Source organism: Chiloscyllium punctatum, chromosome 7, assembly GCF_047496795.1.
Source record: "Chiloscyllium punctatum isolate Juve2018m chromosome 7, sChiPun1.3, whole genome shotgun sequence".
In the NCBI taxonomy this organism is placed as follows: domain Eukaryota; kingdom Metazoa; phylum Chordata; class Chondrichthyes; order Orectolobiformes; family Hemiscylliidae; genus Chiloscyllium; species Chiloscyllium punctatum.
This window is the reverse complement of record NC_092745.1, coordinates 129388967-129405239: the sequence shown is the minus strand read 5'-3', so window position 1 is coordinate 129405239 and position 16273 is coordinate 129388967. Positions and strand designations below refer to the sequence as shown.

General features: G+C 48.2%; 1 protein-coding gene across 5 annotated transcripts in view; it reads right to left on the bottom strand.

Moving 5' to 3' along the window:
* Positions 1–16273, bottom strand: part of samd13 (sterile alpha motif domain containing 13) — a 98931-nt gene that overhangs the window by 21176 nt on the left and 61482 nt on the right. For 4 of the 5 annotated variants that reach the window (XM_072574819.1, XM_072574818.1, XM_072574820.1 and 1 more), the window contains 2 exons: positions 14969–15112; positions 2008–2095 (listed from right to left, as the gene is read on the bottom strand). In XM_072574819.1, the coding sequence (XP_072430920.1) occupies positions 2008–2095; positions 14969–15112 (232 nt within the window). The remainder of the gene's footprint in view (positions 1–2007; positions 2096–14968; positions 15113–16273) is intronic. The other variant, XM_072574821.1, reaches the window with a different exon arrangement.

Genomic DNA, 16273 nt, shown 5'->3' with positions numbered 1-16273 from the left:
ATTTCATCATGTTCAACCAGAGTATGACATGGGATTGGTGGGTACACATTGACAGGACTGTATGATTTCCACCCAGAACAACTTTTTATCCCTGGAATGTTGATCCAGAGACCCGGATAAAGCCCTGGGCATCCAGACTCTAATCCCCCCACGGCAAATGATAGAGCTTAAATTCGATAAACACCCAGAATTAAAAGTCTAATGATAACAATGAAATTGTTGTCAATTGTCAGGAAAAGCCCATCAGGTTCACTAATGTCCTTTAGGGACGGAAACTGCTATCCTTACCTGGTCTGGCCTACAAGTGACTCCTGACCCACAGCAATGTGGTTGACTCTTAACTGCCCTGTGGGCAATTAGATTAGATTACTTACAGTGTGAAAACGGGCCCTTCGGCCCAACAAGTCCACACTGACCTGCCGAAGCGCAACCCATCCCCCTACATTTACCCCTTCACCTAACACTACAGGCAATTTAACATGGCCAATTCACCTAACCTGCACATTTTTGGAAACCGGAGCACCCAGAGGAAACCCACACAGACATGGGGAGAATGTGCAAACTTCATACAGAATTGCCTGAGGCGGGAATTGAACCACGTCTCTGGCGCTGAGAGTGCTAACCACTGTGCCACCGTGCTGCCCAGGATGGCTAATAAATGCTGGCCTAGCCAGTAACATCTACATCTTTTTTAAAATGTAGTTTTTGAGGCAGTCATCCTTTGGGAGGTGGTTCATTAGTTAATTTTATTTCAAAAGAAAGAGAACATTGGGACACTAGACTATTGATAGCTAGGAAGCAGAGATCACTAATGCTATACTCAGTGAGTAAACCTTTCTTTAATATTGACTAGTGGGAACCCATGCCAGGTTGCCCCTTGAGAAGGTGATGGTGAGCTCCCTTCTTGAACTGCTATGGTCATTATTGCTCATTGTGAGAGGCGCATTAGTAAGAGGGAAATGGGTCTGGGTGGGTTCCTCTTCGGAGGGTCAGTGTGGACTTAGAGTCATAGAGATGTACAGCATGGAAACAGACCCTTCGGTCCAACCTGTCCATGCCGACCAGATATCCCAACCCGATCTAGTCCCACCTGCCAGTACCTGGCCCATATCCCTCCAAACCCTTCCTGTTCGTATACCCATCCAAATGCCTCTTAAATGTTGCAATTGTACCAGCCTCCACCACATCCTCTGGCAGCTCATTCCATACACGTACCACCCTCTGCGTGAAAACGTTGCCCCTTAGGTCCCTTTTATCTTTCCCCTCTCACCCTGAACCTATGCCCTCTAGTTCTGGACTCCCCGACCCCAGGGAAAAGACTTTGTCTATTTATCCTATCCACGCCCCTCATAATTTTGTAAACCTCTATAAGGTCACCCCTCAGCCTCCAACGCTGCAGAGAAAACAGCCCCAGCCTATTCAGCCTCTCCCTGCAGCTCAAATCAGAGTCCTTGTGTATATAAGTCTGAGAGAGAAAGAGATTCTTGATCAGTCGGGGAATCAAGGGTTATGGGGGAAAAGGGCAGGAAAGTGGATTGTGAGGAATGTTGGATCAGCCATGATCCTATTGAATGGCAGAGCAGGCTTGAGGGGCTGAATGACCTCCTCTTGTTCCTACTTATTACAGTAGTATTACAACTGGGAGAGCCACACAGTTAATACCATAGCAATCAGGGGAAGGAATGAACACCTAGAAGGAAGTGAGGACTGCAGATGCTGGAGATCAGAGTCGAGAGTGTGGTGCTGGAAAAGCACAGCAGGTCAGGCAGCATCCGAGGAGCAGGGGAAAATCGACGTTTTGAGCCTACGCCTTCCTGATGAAGGGTTTGTGCCCGAAACGTCGATTCTCCTGCTCCAAGGAACGGACCCCTGTCTGGGTCAGCTGAATACAGTGTGTTTGATACAACAGAACCATGATAACAAAATCAAACCAAAACCCAGTTCATCGCTCCCGACCTGACGTTTCAGGGCCGCACTGCCATAAATGGAGCTGTAACGTGCACCCACCTTTTCGTCGAGCCACTTTCAATAGTCTCCATCTCGACAGGGGACGCTGAGGGGGTGGGGAGACAGGAGGCTCCTCGTAATTCAGGAACTGAAATAACAGGCGAACAAGTTACATCACGGAGCTTTGTGTTGGGATATTTCAAATTTAAGGCATTCCTTAGAAGAGGTTAAATTCAGCAAATAAAGGTACATTTTCACAGAATCCCTACAATGTGGAAGCAGGCCATTCAACCCATACTGGCCCTCCATATAGCATCCCACCCACACTACACTATCCTTGTAACCCTGCATTTCCCCTAGTTAACTCACCTAACCTACACTCCCCTGAACATTATGGACAATTTTGCATGGCCAATCCACCCTAACCTGCACATCTTTGGACTATGGGAGGAAACTGGAGCACCCAGAGGAACCCCACACAGACACTGGGAGAATGTGCAAACTCCACACAGTCGCCTGAGGCTGGAATTGAACCCAGGCCCCTGGCGCTGGGAGGCAACAATGCTAACCACTGAGCCACTGCACCACCCCTTGCTCCAGTCTATCCCTTTAAGAAACAATGAACTCGGTATTCAGAAAATCAACAGCAGAGGGAAAATGTAATTAAGATTCAGTCACAAAATTAATATGCCCTTTCTGCAGAAGCCCCACTCGATTTATTACACAGCATCAATCAAACTCGACGTTTTCACTCGCTCGTATCCCTGAGGAAATAACAGAGTTGTTAAATCTGTTTGTGGCCTCAATGTTCCTCATTATCCACCCCCCGAAAACCCCCCAATTTTCTCTAACCCTGGGCTGGAGTCTTACCTCTCAAAAACAAACCAAAGTATCTTCATTTCCCTAATGGGAAGCAGTCACTGCAGTGACATTTCTATTAAACAATGCTACTTTGCCAGTCACATTGACTGACTAATATTGCTTTCATTAAACCAAGTATTTAGTATAGCCTCATCACTTAGCTCGAACTGCTATAATGTAATGTAAAAGACCACTTGAAATCAACTTCCAAAAGCAATTAATACACTTGGGTTAATTAGCATGCATAATGAGATCCAAATCAAGCTTCAAATTCTCTTTAAATAAACTGCAGTTAGAACAATTACAATCTTCCCTACCTTTTCCCTGATTTTCCTAGCTCCTCCACTCCTGCGAACATTGAAGTTTTGGCATGAGCCAGACGTCATCTCCAGGACCTCAGCTACACACAGGGAGATAACAATGATGGCGATAGTGCCTAGTCTAAGCCTCTCTTCATGGGAACACGACCTTCGGGTCCAGACAGAAACCCGTACAAGGTCTGAGCCATGGGGCAGAAACCGGGGAAGGCATGGGAATGTTTGTGATTGGTTTCCACGTCTCCAATCCCAGGAATGCGATGGGGCCAGTGCCTCTGATGAGGGAGCTCGGTTAAAGGACACATCGAAAAGGCTGGTCACCAATTCTTGGTCAGGGGCCGGGTGGGGGGGGGATCAGGAATGTAACTGGAGGAAGCTGAGAGCTGATGAGAGGAAAGGACAGAGAGAAAGAGAGAGTGATAGACAGAGAAACAGAAAAGGAGAGTGGGTGTGAGAGTGAGAGAGAATTGAGAGATAGGTATTCTTGCGATGGGCACATAAATGTAAACAGACTGGTCTGCCTCCGCTGTCTGGAGGAGAGCGCAGCAATGCAGGGAAAAGCTCAATATTCCTCCTCACTCCGTCTGTGTAAGGGCCACCACCTTCTCCCGGGTAGTTCACACTCACTCTGCCACTACCCTCCCCTCATACCAAACCTATCTCCCCTCACTCACTGTCAGCCATCCCAAACCCCGACACCCTGAACCCTACATGCCCCATGCCCTACTCACTCACTCAGGACACCTCTCCAACATTACAGCAGCAATAGCTGCCTCACTCTCACTCCGAGGAGAGCAGCCCTTGGAAGGGGCAGAAAGACACACGATGGGTGGTGGGCTGCCATATGCTTCACCTGGAAACGATCCAGTCTCTGAGCATCCTGAGGGTCTGACTGACCGTGTCCAAGCTCCTGGACTGATCTCAGAGGCTGCCCTTGACCTATTGTGCTCAACAAAGACTCCTGATTGGATTGGGTACTGGGGTCAACTGTGGCTGTTTTCCTGGCTTTCTGTCTGTGCCCAACAGCAGTGACTGAGACTGGTGTCTCTGCCTGAGGAGGAAAGGTGCAAATATAAGGCAATGCAAGGCAGGGAGGGGGTCTGAGGTGGAGTGTGAGGGGATGCTGTGACAGTGAGTGGAGAGTTAGCCTGACGCCAGCCCGGAGCTTGAGTGGGGGAGGGAGGGGGAAATGTCCTTGAGCACACTGTGTCCTTGCTGTAGTGTTAGTTCTCAACATGCCCTGACTGAGGTGTAGAATGGACTGTAAAGTGAATCAGACATGCCATGAGGGTTCCTTGAGGCTGGCACATTTCAGATGCCAACGTCAGTGGATGTGAGCACCCTGAGATGTCAGTGCCTACCAAGGAGATGCTTCAGAGAGAGCAGTGAGCTGAAGTCACCAAGTTCCCTCCACAACATCCAAAGTGAGAATTCTCAGGGTCCAGTTTGTCGGAGCCAATGGTAAGATTGAAAGCTGCATATTCATGTGCTGTTAATGAAGTTGTTAACAAACAATAATCAATCAATCTCCCTTCAAAGGCACCTCCTTACTGCTGAGCGAGAATCACAGTGTTACTGAGTGAGAATCCCCATCGCCGCTGAGCGAGGTTCACGGCTAGATATCTGGGATTTAGAAGAGGCAGTTCTGAGCCTCAGAGAGGCCTCATTGGACTTTCTCGTGTGATTGTGACATTTCTTGCCATTGCCCACGTCATTCAGGCCCTTTTAAGATTGTGCCTTCAGAGCTTTCACCTTCTAGTCAGTGTCTTCAATGCACATGTTGGCCCAGACAGTTCTGAGAGACAGCTCCTCCTGTGTTAGAGGGGCCTAGCTGAAGTGTTCCTGGACGATCCCAAGGATTGCTGTTTTCCTTGCCCAATGTGGACAATTCTTCATCTACCTCCTCCACTTCCTGGTGTCATCCAGGATCTCTACCTTTGCATGCTCCACACCTCCCCCTACTGGGCCACATGGGAGTGTACAGGCACCAGAAAACACCACCTCGTCCTGATGGCCTGCTCAACTATGGCTCAAGTGAACAGGTGGCTTCGGGCCTATTACCTCCATCTTGGAGTCTCATAGAGGAGTGAACAACCATCATGTCAAGAGATCGCCTCTAAAATCCTTCCAAAAGGCTTGCAGGAATGAATGAAGAGAACTAGCAGCCTAGATTGGCAGAAGATAAAGGAAGCCTGGCAGCTGCCAGAAAGGCAGGGGTGGACACAAGAGGAACAATTCTTTGTTCTTCCATGGGATGCAGGCGCGTGAGAAAGGCTGCCTGTCCCTAATTGCCCTGAAGTGGGCAGCTTGTTTGCTCATTCCAGAGGGCAGTTCAGAATCAACCAACTGGAGTCTGGAGTCATGTGTAGGCCAAACCAGACCAGGTATGTGAAAGGCAAAAAAATGGTTAAGACTAAAATTGGGCCCTTGAAGACAGAAACAGGGGAATATATTACAGGGAACAAAGAAATGGCAGAAGAACTGAATTGGTACTTCAGATCTGTGTTCACTGGGGAAGACACAAGCAATCTCCCTGAGGTAACAGTGGCTGAAGGACCTGAACTAAAGAGGAATTTATATTTGCCAGGATTTGGTGTTGGAGAGACTGTTAGGTCTGAAGGTTGATAAGTCCCCCGGGGCCTGATGGTCTACATCCCAGGGTACTGAAGGAGCTGGCTCGAGAAATCGTGGATGTGTTGGTGATTATTTTCCAGAGTTCGATAGATTCGGGATCAGTTCCTGCGGATTGGAGGGTGGCTAATGTTGTACCACTTTTTAAGAAAGGTGGGAGAGAGAAAGCAGGAAATTATAGACCAGTTAGTCTGACCTCAGTGGTGGGAAAGATGCTGGAGTCTATTATAAAGGATGAAATTACGACACATCTGGATAGCAGTAACAGGATAGGTCAGAGTCAGCATGGATTTATGAAGGGGAAATCATGCTTGACTAATCTTCTGGAATTTTTTGAGGATGTAATTCTGAAGATGGACAAGGGAGATCCAGTGGATGTACTGTACCTGGACTTTCAGAAAGCTTTTGATAAAGTCCCACACAGGAGGTTAGTGAGCAAAATTAGGGCACATGGTATTGGGGGCAAAGTACTAACTTGGATTGAAAGTTGATTGGCTGATAGGAAACAAAGAGTAGTGATAAACGGTTCCATTTCGGAATGGCAGGCAGTGACCAGTGGGGTACCGCAGAGATCAGCGCTGGGACCGCAGCTTTTTACAATATATATTTATGATATAGAAGATGGTATTAGTAATAACATTAGCAAATTTGCCGATGATACTAAGCTGAATGGCAGGGTGAAATGGGAGGAGGATGTTAGGAGATTACAGGGTGACCTGGACAGGTTAGGTGAGTGGTCAGATGCATGGCAGATGCAGCTTAATGTGGATAAATGTATGGTTATCCATTTTGGTGGCAAGAACAGGAAGGCAGATTACTACCTAAATGGAATCAATTTAGGTAAAGGGGCAGTACAAAGAGATCTGGGTGTTCTTGTACACCAGTCAATGAAGGCAAGCATACAGGTACAGCAGGTAGTGAAGAAAGCTAATAGCATGCTGGCCTTCATAACAAGAGGGATTGAGTATAGAAGCAGAGGTTCTTCTGCAGCTGTACAGGGCCCTGGTGAGACCGCACCTGGAGTATTGTGTGCAGTTCTGGTCTCCAAATTTGTGGAAAGACATTCTGGCTATTGACGGAGTGCAGTGTAGGTTCATGAGGTCAATTCCTGGAATGGCGGGACTATCTTACGCTGAAAGACTGGAATGAATGGGTTTGTATACCCTTGAGTTTAGAAGACTGAGAGGGGATCTGATTGAGACATAAGATTATTAAAGGATTGGACACTCTGGAGGCAGGAAACATGTTTCCGCTGATGGGTGAGTGCCGCACCAGAGAACGCAGCTTATAATACGGGGTAGACCATTTAGGACAGAGATGAGGAGAAACTTCTTCACCCAGAGAGTGGTGGCTGTGTGGAATGCTCTGCCCCAGAGGGCAGTGAAGGTTCAGTCTCTGGATTCGTTTAAGAAAGAGTTGGATAGAGCTCTCAAGGATAGTGGAATCAAGGGTTATGGAGATAAGGCAGGAACAGGATGATCAGCCATGATCATAATGAATGGTGGTGCAGGCTCGAAGGGCAGAATGGCCTACTCCTGCACCTACTGTCTATTGTCAGACGGTGAAACAGATGGGTCTTTATGACAATCCCTGATAGTTTCCTGGCCACTAGCAGGGAGAGACAAGGTTTCAATCTGGGGTTTTATTGAGTGTATGTTTCACCATGGTGAGGTTTGAAACCATGACCCATTGCCCAGGCCTCTAGATCACTGGCGCGGTGACATTGGCTAGGCCTGGTGACATTGGCCAAGCGCAGTAACATTGGCCAGGCCTGGTGACATTGGCCAAGCGCAGTAACATTGGCCAGGCCTGGTAAGATTGGCCAGGCCATCTCCTTTGGAAGGAAATGGGACTGAACGCATACAAAGCCACAATGGGCCTGACAGCATTGGTTCCCTTGCCATGCACAATGAGAGACAAAAGTTACAGTCTGCAGTGGGAGCTCACCACCCAGACAGTGCGGTCTCCTACGTTGGCTAACCGCTCCATCTTTGCTGGGTTGAGGGTATGTTCCTTGTGACTTTCCTGTAACCCGCCCAGTCCTCACCTTCTTGATACCTGGGGCTCAGCTCTCCCTCTGGAAGAGGGTGCTCTTTCGCACTAGGATCTCAAAGTTTTGTCCTCTTCCCCACTCCTGCACTGACAGCTGGCATCTGCCTCGATGGCGCCCCCTAACCCTCCCCACCCTCTGCAGCTGCTCCATGATCCCCGGAAGGTAGCGACCCCCTGCATTTCTCAGGTTTTTATTCACCACTCTCCCTGTAAACTCTGCTCACCAGATGGTATCCCCCCCCTCACCTATGAGTACTCACATCCGCTCTGTTACCACCCCCCGCCCAACCTCAAAACCCCATAATTTCCTAGACTCACTCAGTTTCTGGGGCGGCCATGCCTGGCTCCTCATTTTTCTTCAAATGCCTAGTGTGTGCCAAAGTACCCTCCCAATCCTCACCGTGCCCCTGAATGAATGAGTCTGCACAGTTACAGAATGAGGAGACACTCATTTACAGGAGACCTCTTCCCCCAGAGGGGAGTGAATCCCTGAGATCCTCTACCCCAAAGAGCAGCACTGAAAATATTTAAATCGGAGCTGGATGGATTTTTGAAATGTCAGGGATTTGACAAGAGCTGACACAAAAGAGGAATCACAGAATCCCGACATTCGGCCCATCGGGTCCTTACCAACCCTCCTAAGAGCATCCCAGCCAGACTCACCCTATCCCTGTACCCTGCATTTCCCATGGCCAATTCACCTTACCTGAACATCTTTGGACTGTGGGAGGAAACCCCACACAGACACAAGGAGAATGTGCAAACTCCAAATAGACAGTCGCCCGAGGCTGGAATCGAACCCGGGTCCCTGGTTGTTGTGAGGCAGCAGTACTAGCCAGTAAGCCACTGTGCTGCCTGTAAACACGAGGCCTGGGGCTATGAGGACATAGCCTCATAGCATGGCAGGGAGTCTTGGGGGCCGAATGGCCTACTCCTGCTCTTATTTCTTACCTATGATCTGTAAAGCCTCAGCTTTTTGAGATACCGAATGACCAAAGAGCCTATGATTATAAAAAAACCTAAATTCACAAACCATCTCACTCAAGGGCCAATGAAATATTAAATTTGGACAGTTGTTAAGTAACTATGAACCAAGTAAAGCCAGTCCCAGTGTGTGGGCCACTGAACCACAAAAGAAAATTACTAGCATCTGCACAGAGTGAATGGCCCATCAGGAATATCCATATTATACACTGGGATAGCCAGCCATATCATCAAGGGACTTGCATTCATTGGAACAATGCTTGAGAAATGCCAGAGAGTGGAAAAGCTTAAGTGAAGGATCACTCTGCGAGTGGTTTAAAATGAAGTGTGAGTCAGAGAAAATGGTCAAAGTAACACAGCGAAATGGGTTTCCTATCTCAGAAAGGATCTACTTGCCACAGGGGGAGTGTGACTGAGTCCGCTGTTCTGGGGATAGCAGGAATGTCCATGAGGAGGGGTTGGTTCAGCCAGGCCTGTATTCACTCGAGTCCAGGAGGATGAACTGAAGGGGGATCGGATTGAAGTGTACAAAATTCTAATAAGGCAGGACAGACCAGACTCATGCAGGATGTTTGCCTTGGGTGGAGAGGCAGGGGTTCACAGTCAATATTCCATCCAACAGGAGATGGGGAATCATCTACTCCAAGGGTAATGAATCCAGGAAATTCTCGACCACAGAGAGCTGTGGAGGCCAAGCCACTGAATATAAGATTGATACATTTTTAAATTTTAAAGAAATCGAGAAGCATGTGGAGAGAATGGGAGTGGATGATCAGCCATGATCATATTGAATCAAGCTCAAAGGGCCGAATGGCCCACTCCTGGGTACTACGATTCTATGTCAATGAGCAACACACAGCCTAAAGAGGGGAGACAGTTCGATAAAGATCAGAGGCAGAGGAAACCAGAGCATTTCAAATTGAGGACCGCAAATTAGACATCAGTTTCCAGTATCCCAAAGTGTTTTAAAGCAACTCATACTCCTGCATTTGCCACTCCCCTAGCCAAGCTGTTCCAGTAGAGCTACAACTCTGGCATCTACCCGACAATGTGGAAAATTGCCCAACTACGTCCTGTACATGAAAAGCAGGACAAACCCTACCTGGCAAATTACCACCCCATCAGTTTACTCCTGACCATCAGTAAAGTGGCAGTGGGCGGCACGGTGGCAGTGGGCGGCACGGTGGCACAGTGGTTAGCACTGTTGCCTCACAGCGCCAGAGATCCGGGTTCAATTCCCGCCTCAGGTGACTAACTGTGTGGAGTTTGCACGTTCTCCCCGTGTCTGCGTGGGTTTCCTCCGGGTGCTCCGGTTTCCTCCCACAGTCCAAAGATGTGCAGGTTAGGTGAATTGGCCATGCTAAATTGCCTCTAGTGTTAGGTAAGGGGTAAATGTAGGGATATGGGTGGGTTGCGCTTCGGCGGGGCGGTGTGGACTTGTTGGGCCGAAGGGCCTGTTTCCACACTGTAAGTAATCTAATCTAATCTAATCTAAAGTGATGGAAGGGGTCATTAACAGAGCTCAAGGAGCACCTGCTCAGCAGTAACCTGCTCAGTGAGGCCCAGTTTGGGTTCTGCCAGGGCCACTCAGCTCCTGACCTCATTACACCTTGGTTCAAACATGGACAGAAGAGCTGAATCCAAGAGGGAAGGGGAGAGTGACAGCCCTTGACATCAAGGTAGCATTCAACCAAGTGTGGCATCAAGGAGACCAAGCAAAACTGGAATCAAAGGGCATCAGAGGACAAACTCTCCAGTGGTAGGAGTCATACTGGACACGTAGGGAGATGGCAGTGGTTCTTGGAGGTCAGTCATCTCAGCTCCTTGACACCTCTACAGGAGTTCCTCAGGGTGGTGTCCTAGTCCCAACCATCTTCAGCTGCTTCATCAATGACCTCCCCCCATCATAAGGTCAGAAATGGGAATGTTCGCACAATGTCCAGCACCATTCGTGACTCCTCAGACACTGAAGTAGTCCGTGTTCAAATGCACCAAGATCTGGACAATATCCAGGCTTGGGCTGACATGGGGCAAGTAACATTGGCACCAAACAAATGCCAGGCTATGACCATCTCCAATAAGACAGAATCTAACCACTGCCCCTTGAAATTCAATGCTGTTACAATCACTGAACTCCCCGCTATGAACATCCTCTGGGCCACCAATGACCAGAAACTGAACTAGACTTGCCATATAAATATAGTGGCCCCCAAGAGCAGGTCAGAATGCTGCAGCAATTAACTCACCTCCTAATTCCCACAGCCTATCCATCATCTACAAGGCACCAGTAAGGAGTGTGATGGAATATTGCCCACGTGCCTGGATGGGTGCAGCTCCAACAACACTCAGGGAGCTTGACACCATCCAGGACCAAGCAATCCCCACTTGATTGGCACTACATCCACAAGCATCCACTCTCTCCAGCACCGACGCTCAGCAGCAGCAGTGTGTACTATCTACAAGATGCACTGCAGAAATTCACCAAAGATCGTTAGACAGCACCTTCCAAACCCCATGAACACTTCGATCTAGAAGGACAAGGGCAGCAGGTATATGGGAACACCACCACCTGCAAGTTCCCCTCCAAGCCACTCACCACCCTGGCTTGGAAATATATTGTCGTTCCTTCAATGGCGCTGGGTCAAAACCTACCTAAGGGCATTGTGGGTCTACCCACAGCACATGGACTGCAGCGGTTCAAGATGGCAGCTCACCCCCACCTTCTCAAGGGGCAACTAGGGACGGGCAATGAATGCTGGGTGCAGCTGGCAATGCCCACATCCCATGAATGAATTTTGCTAAAAAGGATCAAAGGTTTCTTGAAGAACAGCCATTGTTGTGATTCGGGAAAACTGGCAACTAATTTAATTTACAGCAAGCTCCCATCGATAAGTGAGTAATAAGAGGCCAGGTGATTTGGATTAGGGGCTGGGTGAAGCAGAAATGGTGAGCAGGAAATGGTGACCAGTCTCAAAGATTCTCTATTTGACTTTTTATTCAAAAACTGTGCCTCTGACAATACAGTACTCCTCCAGTGCTAATTCCCCATGCACACATTCAACAGTAGTCAAAGTAAACTACTCCACCAGGATCAACTGGGGAAAATATTCCACGCTCCGGCTCACACAGTGGGAGGTGCGTTCCATCTCTTACCGAGGGATCCTAGCTGGTGAACTGACAACAGCTGGAGGCCAAAATCACCAATCGCCAAGGGCAGTGGGCAGACTGAAGGACCTCCTCACGTCTGTGAACCTGGGCATGACCGAGGTGCCCAACAGGTTGGTAATGGGACATAGCAGACTTTGAAGAACACGCATATCATGCAGAAGGCCTGGACTAACATTATCCTGGCTCATCAGTTCTCACTTTCAGAACCTTGCCCAGCTTCAAGCTGCAATATTTCCAAGGGATACAGAATTTAAAATCAAGAGGAACTTCAAGAGTTGTTCCACTCCCTTGGAAACCAGGTTGATTATAATTTAAATGGGATAGCCTCCAGAGCAGCTACCAGTCACAAGCCCCAGCCAGCACTTCAACAGGACAATGTGCTATTCTCTCACTTACTGATCTGTTAAACATCCATTCCAGGATAGCTCCACCCGTCCTGGAATCAATGGTTGCTTGTGTATGCTTCAGGATGTGTTGTGCCTTTTTTATAACTAATGTCTGTAGTTTTTAACATGATGAATTACAATAAAACTGACACTTTGATTTTGATTTAATGCAAAATATTTGGCTGATTTGTTTCCCCAAAGCTTCAGATTTGAGTCAGAGTCTTGCAGCAGAGAAACAGGCCCTTCGGCCCATCATGTCCATGCTGACCAACAAACACCAGACTACACTCATCCCATTTAGCTGCACTTGGTCCATAACCTATTCTATCCCTGGCTTTTTGAATACTCATCCAGATGCTTCGATCTGAGGAAAGGTCACTGGACCCGAAACATTAACTCTGATCTCTCTCCACAGATGCTGCCAGACCTTTCCAGCAAGTTCTGTTTTTGTTTCTGATTTACAGCACCTGCAGTTCTTTTGGTGTTTTGCTTCATAAATGTTGCTGCCTCCCCCACCCTCTCAGGCAGCACATTCCACATTTCTACTGCCCTCTGGGTGAAAAAAAAATGTTCTCTGATCTCCTCCAAACCACTCACTCCTCCACTTTAAACTGATGCCCTACGGTCTCAGTCATGTCTGCCAAGGGGAAGAGATTCTCATGATCTATTCTGGTTACGCCCCTCAGAATTGTGTCTATCTCATTCAGATACCCCCTCAGCCTCATCTGCTCCAGGGAAAATAAACCCAGCCTATCCAGTCTCTTTCATCCCAGATGACATCCTGGTGAATCTCCTCTGCACCCTCTCCAGCATAATCACGCCCTTCCAATTTTAGATTAGATTAGATTACTTACAGTGTGGAAACAGGCCCTTCGGCCCAACAAGTCCACACCGCCCCGCCGAAGCGCAACCCACCCATACCCCTACATTTACCTCTTACCTAACACTTCGGGCAATTTAGCCTGGCCAATTCACCTGACCTGCACATCTTTGGACTGTGGGAGGAAACCGGAGCACCCGGAGGAAACCCACGCAGACACGGGGAGAATGTGCAAACTCCACACAGTCAGTCGCCTGAGGCGGGAATTGAACCCGGGTCTCTGGCGCTGTGAGGCAGCAGTGCTAACCACTAACCAATAGTGTCACAACCAGAACTGTTCACACAGTATTCCAGCTGTGGCCTAGCCAATGTTTTATCAAGTTATAACAAAACTTGCTTGCTCCTATATTCTACATCACAGCTAATGAAGGCTAGCATCCAAATGCCTTCTTCCCCACCCTGTCTCCCTGTGCTGATACCTTCAGGGATCTATGGGCTTGTAAACTCTCAGGAGTGAAGAGAGTGGAGTTTATTCACTCCTCCACCCTTATTCCTAATCTTGACAAAGCCTCATGTTACACTGAGCAGCTTTGTTACCATTGGTTAGGCACTAGCTGGAGGTAATCTGGGTCCAATACTGGGCACTGCACTTTCAGAGGGCATTTTAAAAAGAGCACAGAGATTTCCTGGGATGGAATCGGGATTGGGGAAGTTGTTTGGTGGGCAGACTGAGAGTCTGAACTCTCTGCCTCTGGAGCAGTGAGGGCTGCAGGGGGAGATTGGATCAAGGTGTTTGACATGACAAAAGGCTTTCGAGAGAGGAAATGAAGCAAAAAGACCTGTTTCCAGTTCCAAGAGGGGTGAGTTAGCGAAGGACACAGACTAGACTTTTTTCGGAGGCTACAACAAAACAGTCGTGGGTTTGTGGAAAGGGTGGACTCAATGGACCAGTAAACCAGAACGTTAGGCTAATGCTTTAGGCACACAGGGTTCAAATCCTCAACAGGTGGGATTTCAATTAAATTATCATAATGTGGAATAGAAAGCTAACCCAAGTCCTGGTGACCATCATTGATCGCTACTTAGATTAGATTAGATTACTTACAGTGTGGAAACAAGCCCTTCGGCCCAACAAGTCCACACCAACCTGCTGAAGCGCAACCCACCCAAACCAATTCCCCTACATTTACCCCTGCCCCTAACACTACGGGCAATTTAGCATGGCCAATTCAACTAACCTGCACATTTTTGGACTGTGGGAGGAAACCGGAGCACCCGGAGGAAACCCACGCAGACACGGGGAGAACGTGCAAACTCCACACAGTCAGTTGCCTGAGGGGGAATTGAACCCGGGTCTCTGGCGCTGTGAGGTAGCAGTGCTAACCACTGTGCCGCCCAGATTCACTCCTGTCCTTCAATGGAGGAAATCTGCTGTCCTTACCTGGTCTGGTCTGCGTGGGACTCCACACCAACAGCAACATGACTGTGTCTGAAACGCCCCAGAAAACCACCAGGTAAAGGGCAATGGCTCTGCTAATTAAGCATCCCCCTTAGCCACACCCATATCTCAGAAAAGCAGAAGTACTTGGGGGCAACATGTCTGAACAAACAGCCACAATATTGTGTTCCTGCCTGCTGTACAACCAACACTTCATTTCCACAACTCATTCTAAGCAAAGGAGCCAGTGAGTGTGTTAGTCATTTGCACCAGCCCAGGGGAACTCCCAACCGAGCTCAGGGGAGTCAGGTTGCTTCCTGGTGAACACTAATTGCAGTATGACCCCTGGAGGCTGTCCGATTACCTGCTGCTCCCTGCTCAGGAATAGCTTCCTCCTTGGCTGTGTCATGTTTCAGGGCAGGATCAGGAGAGGCAAGTCGAATGAGTAACATCCTTTGTCCAGTTTCTTCCCTGGAGCTAGACACACATTCTCCATACGACCATTGATCTGAGGGAAATCCCAACTGGTTAGCACTTCCATTGCTGGTACCGACTGGCCCTGCAGACTCTGCTCAGAGCACTGTAGGCTGATAGTGTCATTCAAACTCTTGGACAAAAATACAGCTCATTTTTAATAACCAAACCTCCGTGATTTTAATTCCCTTCTTATCGCTGAACACACGGGTCTGTCAATTTAAACAAAGTTAAACATCATCTTGAAGTCTGAAATCAAAGGCATTATCAGTGACCCCATTGAAAATATTGAATGAGAAACAAACTATTTCAGATTTGCTTTTTTCTGGAGCGAATCAAGTTTATAAACTGGATCAGATAATTCAGAAATCAAAAATAATCCAACTATCCTTCCACATCTGCGTCTAGAGCAACAGCACTCAGTAAAATGCACAGAATTTGGTCTAATACCTGTCAACTGACAGTTAGACAGACGAGGGCAAATAGAGAGAACGAGAGAGAGAAAAAGACGGAGAAAGAAAGGAGAGGGAAAAAGAAATAAGGGAGAAAAGATAGAGAGGAAACAAGAACAGGCAAGGCACAGGTAAAGAGGTACAGGGAAAGGAGGAATAAGGAGAGAATGGCTGGGGAGAAATAAAGTGAGGGAAGACAGAAAAAGAGTGAGGGAAGGGGAGCAGATGGAGAGAGAGCAGTGAGTGACGGGAGGGCACAGAGGTGGATGGAGAGACAGAGACAAATGGATGGAGGGTCAGAGGGATAAGAGTAATGAACCAGAGGAGTGAGGGAAGGTACAAAGGGGATGGAGGGAAGGATGAGGGACGGACATTTTTAAAACTCCAATCAAATCACCACTTAATCTCCAAAATTCTAAGGAATACAAAATTAGTTTGTGTTTTGGATTCCCTCAGCATCCAGCTATTCTTGGTAAACCCACACTGTGGCCCCTCTGAGGTAATGCAGTCTCCTCCTCCTGATGGAGATTCAGGAAGAGGTGTACTTCCTCCTGGTCCTCTCCTGGAACCAGGTGTGATACAGAGACATGGGCACTGGCAGATGTCCCTGTTCTGACCTATCCTTACTGAATGGGCTAGTTACTAACGTTCGTTGGCTGCTAGGATGAGCCGTATTAGCTGGGGAGCTCCTGCTGTGTCCTGCCCTTCCAGCAGGGGGAGATCAGGAACCCAGATGCCAGTCA